This window comes from Notolepis coatsorum, assembly GCF_963971535.1.
Source record: "Notolepis coatsorum genome assembly, chromosome: 15".
In the NCBI taxonomy this organism is placed as follows: domain Eukaryota; kingdom Metazoa; phylum Chordata; class Actinopteri; order Aulopiformes; family Paralepididae; genus Notolepis; species Notolepis coatsorum.
Genome location: NC_140179.1, coordinates 64,513,845 through 64,521,344, shown reverse-complemented (window position 1 = coordinate 64,521,344; position 7,500 = coordinate 64,513,845). Strand labels below are relative to the sequence as shown.

General features: G+C 46.1%; 1 protein-coding gene across 1 annotated transcript in view; it reads left to right on the top strand.

Moving 5' to 3' along the window:
* LOC311241636 (hepatocyte growth factor-like) overlaps positions 1–7,500 on the top strand; it is a 59,381-nt gene that overhangs the window by 42,709 nt on the left and 9,172 nt on the right. The window contains exons 9-12 of the mRNA XM_084330512.1: positions 141–271; positions 1,498–1,591; positions 6,521–6,660; positions 7,450–7,482. Coding sequence (XP_084186638.1) covers positions 141–271; positions 1,498–1,591; positions 6,521–6,660; positions 7,450–7,482 — 398 coding nt within the window. The remainder of the gene's footprint in view (positions 1–140; positions 272–1,497; positions 1,592–6,520; positions 6,661–7,449; positions 7,483–7,500) is intronic.

Below are 7,500 nucleotides of genomic sequence, written 5' to 3'. Positions count from 1 at the left end.
TAGGCTCGCAGCGCTGAATGAGTTAACAACAAACATGGCAACAGAGACAACAGCAACACCAATGAGGCAACACAGTCAATACAGTAATAGAACAAGAACAACAAGAACAACAATAACGCAGCCACATGTGTTTTTTTCAGAGATCTTAAAGAGAACTACTGTCGTAACCCCAACGGTGCAGACTACCCATGGTGCATCACCACAGATCCCAACCAGAGGAGAGCCAACTGCACCCAACTCCCCCGGTGTGACGAGGCCACGCCCAGAACAGGTGAGCTACTGCTATATTTCAAATTGCATTGGTCCGGATGGGAGAATTCAGTACTGTATCTACAGAACCTTCTGTTTAATCATCTTCCCTTTATCCATTTCCTTAGATTTTTTTTGTACACATGATCTCAAGAAGGTACTGAACTTTTACATGTCTGGTCATTTTTAGCATGGTGTTATTCACTGTCAAAGATGCAAAGAAAAATCATAATTCATATTCTCCTTTGTTTCATCACAATTTAAGCAAGCCTAGTAATAGACACAATATTTCTGACACTGGGAATACATTCACTGAGGTCCATAGATGTCCCTAGATACCAAGAATATGCAAATTATCTGATACTATGTTCTCTGATACCAGTATTGATGCATCACTACTCAAAAAAAAGTGTAAAAGTGGAATTTAGGAGTGGAATCGTCCTCTAAACCCTTTCACTACCACACTACAGAAGGTTAACCCTTTACTATCACACTACAGACGGTTAACGTTCTGTAGTGTGGTAGTGAAAGGGTTAACCCTTTGTCGTGTGGCAGTGAAAGGGTTAACCGTATGTAGTGTCGCAGTGAAAGGGTTAACCATTTGGTAGTGAGGTAGTGAAAGGGTTAAACCGCCGCGCTGTGGCCAAGTTATTTTCTTTTGTCCAATTTGTTCTCAACGTTTCTGCCAAGTGGAGCTGCTCAGTGTGAGTTTTCAAGCTGCACCTCTGGTCAAATATAAATCTGTATCGCTCCCACAGGACTCTGCTGCTTGGCAGCACGTTGCCCGACAGAAAACACCAGCCGTCATTCAGCCAACGTCCTGAATTTACTCGTTCCCATGTCCCTCTCTCTCCGCTTTGCATTTCAAAAGACCACACATGTCACTACGGACCAGCGCTCTGGTTCTGTTTAACAACAGACATACATCTGTACTGGCATTGAAACTTCCCAACGTCAACTTTCTATCATATTCCGGAACCACCAATTGCAGAGGGGCCCTTGACGTTAAATTGATCCGAACCGCAAATAGAGGCCAGTTTCAAACTTTGCTTATTTTACGAACGAATGACAAGCCATTGGCCCAAAACAAACTTCTTTGTCTCTGTGTGGGTTGGCACTTATGCTGCACCCTCGTATTTTTCTGTGTGTGTGAGAAACTGCCAAAATGAATGACTTCTTTTGGGACTCATTGGGAACAAGGACGGTGGTCTAAAATACTAGTTTTTCCTTCTGTTTCTACTCTCTCAGAATGTTACGAAGGCATCGGTGAGAACTACAGGGGGACGTGGTCCAAGACCAGGTCAGGGATTCCCTGCGGAGACTGGTCGCATCACATAAACAGGTAAAATAAGCTTTTTGTCTGTGTTATATCTACATCTGTCTTCTCCGCCCACAACACACCACCAGGCCACTGAAACTGTGACTTCAGCAAAGCTGTGGAAACATCTACCGGGAGAGATTGACATTCTTTTCAGCTCAGTCGACGAGTGTTTGTTGACAACTTAGCTCCCATCGCCTTGTGAAAATCCTTTTCAAATGAATGAAGCTAAGTTGTGAAAACAAACAGCGAGAGGAAGCGGGGGGTTCTGCGCAGGTCAATACTTGGCCCAATTATTTGTTGCGCAGCTGAGGAGAGGAAACCCTGCGGTGCTCTGGACCCGGGCCCGGGAGGAGAGATCGCCTGGTCATGGTCCCGGGAGGAGAGATCGCCTGGTCCTGGTCCCGGGAGGAGAGGTCGCCTGATCCCGGGAGGAGAGATCGCCTGGTCCCGGGAGGAGAGATCGCCTAGTCCTGGTCCCGGGAGGAGAGATCGCCTGGTCCCGGGAGGAGAGATCGCCTGGTCCCGGGAGGAGAGATCGCCTAGTCCTGGTCCCGGGAGGAGAGATCGCCTGGTCCCTGGAGGAGAGATCGCCTGGTCCCGGGAGGAGAGATCGCCTGGTCCCGGGAGGAGAGATCGCCTGGTCCCGGGAGGAGAGATCGCCTAGTCCTGGTCCCGGGAGGAGAAATCGCCTGGTCCCGGGAGGAGAGATCGCCTGGTCCCGGGAGGAGAGATCGCCTGGTCCCTGGAGGAGAGATCGCCTGGTCCCTGGAGGAGAGATTGCCTGGTCCTGGTCCCGGGAGGAGAGATCGCCTGGTCCCGGGAGGAGAGATCGCCTGGTCCCGGGAGGAGAGATCGCCTGGTCCCGGGAGGAGAGATCGCCTGGTCCCGGGAGGAGAGATCGCCTGGTCCCGGGAGGAGAGATCGCCTGGTCCCTGGAGGAGAGATCGCCTGGTCCCGGGAGGAGCGATCGCCTGGTCCCTGGAAGAGAGATCGCCTGGTCCCGGGAGGAGAGATCGCCTGGTCCCTGGAGGAGAGATCGCCTGGTCCCGGGAGGAGCGATCGCCTGGTCCCTGGAAGAGAGATCGCCTGGTCCCGGGAGGAGAGATCGCTTGGTCCCTGGAGGAGAGATCGCCTAGTCCCGGGAGGAGCGATCGCCTGGTCCCTGGAAGAGAGATCGCCTGGTCCCGGGAGGAGAGATCGCCTGGTCCCGGGAGGAGAGATCGCCTGGTCCCGGGAGGAGAGATCGCCTGGTCCTGGTCCAGGGAGGAGAGATCGCCTGGTCCCTGGAGGAGAGATCGCCTGGTCCCTGGAGGAGAGATCGCCTGGTCCCGGGAGGAGAGATCGCCTGGTCCCTGGAGGAGAGATCGCCTGGTCCCGGGAGGAGAGATCGCCTGGTCCCGGGAGGAGAGATCGCCTGGTCCTGGTCCAGGGAGGAGAGATCGCCTGGTCCCGGGGGCGATTGCTCCATGCGAGAAAGTAGGGCTGTTGGAATTACTTAATTTACAGGAATTTTAAAAGCCAAAATGGCACAGACAGATGGACATGTTCCAGAACCGACCCATGACCCCAGGAAGTGCTTTCTGAACGAAGCAGATCAAAGCCAATCAGCTCCCTCATGTGGACTGCAGCCAGTGAGTCTACCCCGTTCGAGGTCAGGGGTCGGCCTCGGAGAAACTGCTGAAAGCTACAGCTTGTTTAACATTCTCCTGGGAAGTGGAATTATCTTCACCCCCTGACAAAGTGTTGCCCCTTACTTTGCTTTATGTTTCTCAATGGCTACTAGTCTTGAGAATCCAGTACCCCAGTAAATACAGACACCTAAATCCAGTACCCCAGTAAATACAGACACCTAAACCCAGTACCACAGTAAAGACAGACACCTAAACCCAGTACCACAGTAAAGACAGACACATGAACCCAGTACCACAGTAAATACAGAACCCAGTACCACAGTAAAGACAGACACCTAAACCCAGTACCACAGTAAATACAGAACCCAGTACCACAGTAAAGACAGAACCCAGTACCACAGTAAAGACAGACACCTAAACCCAGTACCACAGTAAAGACAGACACCTAAACCCAGTACCACAGTAAAGACACATGAACCCAGTACCACAGTAAAGACACATGAACCCAGTACCACAGTAAAGACACCTAAACCCAGTACCACAGTAAAGACACATGAACCCAGTACCACAGTAAAGAGACATGAACCCAGTACCACAGTAAAGACACATGAACCCAGTACCACAGTAAAGACAGACACCTAAACCCAGTACCACAGTAAAGACACATGAACCCAGTACCACAGTAAAGACACATGAACCCAGTACCACAGTAAAGACACATGAACCCAGTACCACAGTAAAGACACATGAACCCAGTACCACAGTAAAGACAGAACCCAGTACCACAGTAAAGACACATGAACCCAGTACCACAGTAAAGACACCTAAACCCAGTACCACAGTAAAGACACATGACCCCAGTACCACAGTAAAGACACATGAACCCAGTACCACAGTAAAGACACATGAACCCAGTACCAGACAGAACCCAGTACCACAGTAAAGACACATGAACCCAGTACCACAGTAAAGACAGAACCCAGTACCGCAGTAAAGACACCTAAACCCAGTACCACAGTAAAGACAGAACCCAGTACCACAGTAAAGACACATGAACCCAGTACCACAGTAAAGACACATGAACCCAGTACCACAGTAAAGACACATGAACCCAGTACCACAGTAAAGACAGAACCCAGTACCACAGTAAAGACACATGAACCCAGTACCACAGTAAAGACACATGAACCCAGTACCACAGTAAAGACACATGAACCCAGTACCACAGTAAAGACACATGAACCCAGTACCACAGTAAAGACACATGAACCCAGTACCACAGTAAAGACAGTAAAGACACGTTCATCTTTCATTGCTTGGTTCTCTGCCTCTTCTACATTATAATCATACTTTGCAGTACAAAAAAAAAGAAAAAGCCAATCCTTTTTTTAAGTAAAATGTTGCAAAGAGATACAGGACTCAAATCCAATTTCCTACAAATCTGGGAGCACAGCTGAGTGGTTCCATGGAGGATGTGGCTCCTCATGGTCTGAGCCCTGGTGTACAGCATACTTCCATACTCCCCAGAGCGCTCTTCACAAAACTCTGACTTTCCTTCTACGGGTGTGTGTGCCGCGGAGTCACTGCCCTATAGGAAGAGCCAGAGTCAGACTTTCCAAGCATGCCTCAGTGGTAGATGCTCACGCCACCGCATGTGTATGTGCGCACACACATGCCCGTTTGTGTGTACTGTATGTGTGCATGCACACACACACACACACACACACACACACACACACACACACACACACACACACACACGTGTTTATATGGCTTTGTGGCTGTATGTACTCATTTCTTCAAGCCTCGGCTCTTTGGTTTGTTTTGATGCACTGTGGGTAAGATAACAAATTGAATATAAGAATCTGTATTTGTGTGTTTTACATTTGAATCTGTATGTGTGTGTTTTACAGTGTATCTGTGTGTTTTACAGTGTATTTGTGTGTTTTACAGTGTATTTGTGTGTTCTACAGTGCATTTGTGTGTGTTAGTGTATTTGTGTGTTTTACAGTGTATTTGTGTGTGTGTTACAGTGTATTTGTGTGTTTTACAGTGTATTTGTGTGTGTTACAGTGTGTTTGTGTGTGTTACAGTGTATTTGTGTGTGTTACAGTGTATTTGTGTGTGTTACAGTGCGTTTGTGTGTTTTACAGTGTATTTGTGTGTTTTACAGTGTATTTGTGTGTTACAGTGTATTTGTGTGTGTTTTACAGTGTATTTGTGTGTGTTACAGTGTATTTGTGTGTGTTACAGTGTATTTGTGTGTTAGTGTATTTATGTGTATTACAGTGTATTTGTGTGTGTTACAGTGTATTTATGTGTTTTACAGTGTATTTGTGTGTTACAGTGTATTTGTGTGTGTTACAGTGTATTTGTGTGTTTTACAGTGTGTTTGTGTGTGTTACAGTGTATTTATGTGTGTTAGTGTATTTCTGTGTTTTACAGTGTATTTCTGTGTTTTACAGTGTATTTGTGTGTGTTACAGTGTATTTGTGTGTTAGTGTATTTGTGTGTGTTACAATTTATGTGTGTGTGTTAAAGTTTATTTGTGTGTTTTACAGTGTATTTATGTGTTTTACAGTGTGTTTGTGTGTGTTACAGTGTATTTGTGTGTTTTACAGTGTATTTGTGTGTTTTACAGTGTATTTATGTGTGTTACAGTGTATTTGTGTGTGTGTTTTACAGTGTATTTGTGTGTTATACACTGTATTTGTGTGTGTGTTTTACAGTGTATTTGTGTGTGTTACAGTGTATTTGTGTGTGTTACAGTGTATGTGTGTGTTTTACAGTGTATTTGTGTGTTTTACAGTGTATTTGTGTGTTTTACAGTGTATTTGTGTGTGTTACAGTGTATTTGTGTGTTTTACAGTGTATTTGTGTGTGTTACAGTGTATTTGTGTGTTTTACAGTGTATTTGTGTGTTTTACAGTATATTTGTGTGTTTTACAGTGTATTTGTGTGTGTTACAGTGTATTTGTGTGTTACAGTGTGTTTGTGTGTGTTACAGTGTATTTGTGTGTGTTACAGTGTATGTGTGTGTTTTACAGTGTGTTTGTGTGTTTTACAGTGTATTTGTGTGTGTTACAGTGTATTTGTGTGTTTTACAGTGTATTTGTGTGTGTTACAGTGTATTTGTGTGTTTTACAGTGTATTTGTGTGTTTTACAGTGTATTTGTGTGTGTTACAGTGTATGTGTGTGTTTTACAGTGTATTTGTGTGTGTTACAGTGTATTTGTGTGTTTTACAGTGTATTTGTGTGTGTTACAGTGTGTGTTACAGTGTATTTGTGTGTTTTACAGTGTATTTGTGTGTGTTACAGTGGGGATTCTCATTCTACAGTATCACATATAGGGCTGGAGAAGAACTTTTGCCGAAATCCAGACCGGGACAAACACGGCCCGTGGTGCTACACCGGCCCCGACAGCCGCCTGGCCTGGGACTACTGCAAGCTAAAGCACTGTGAGTGTTTTTATTTATTAATATATTTTATTTATTGGAAGAGTTGTGTCTCCACGTCTTCTGGAAGGAAACTGAGTGTTTTAACATAACAGCGTCCTAGCTGTTGTCTCTCTGGTCTCTGCCGCACATAGCAGCTACATCTATGTTACCCACGTAGAATAAAAGATGAGAGGATCTGTGGTGTGATCTTCAGCAAATCACACGATCGATATTTGCCTTTTGTAGCCGTACTCTGTGAGCGGCACTAAACGCATTTCAGCAGCACCGAGGAACTCGTCTGATGTACACAAACGCTCGGCATTCGCTGACATCTTCTATACATCACTTGGCGGGTGTTTTATTTGATGTGTTTGTCGCGGTTTTTCCGTTCGATGGGCTCAGATCGCGCCACGCTCTAACACCGAACAGATGCACGTCCGCGTTCCGCCATGCTTTTATTTGATTACCCCGACAGTAACATTGATTGTTTGTTGTTGTCATCCTCAACATTTTCTTTGGATGGTTCCAATCGGCCTCCATTGAAGAGGTTCTTTTTGCAATAATTTCCATAATGTAAAACATGGACTCTGTGAAGAAGGGGGGGGGGGGTTAGAGCAAATGTATTACCGCGGTCGCTGACCACTAAAGCCTCAAGCCGTGATACAGATGCAGCAATACTTTCCTAAAGGGATGAAGTGAGGTTGTGTTCGATTGAGGTCACATGCTTTGTGTTTGGATGTTTGGTGATTTAAATAACGCCCTGTTGTTGGATCTACTAGTAGCTCACTGTGCTTTACTTTGGTCTCTCAGGTGATTCTCAAGCAGAGGCTCCGCAGCCAAAGAGTGAGTGTCCTGTCCTTT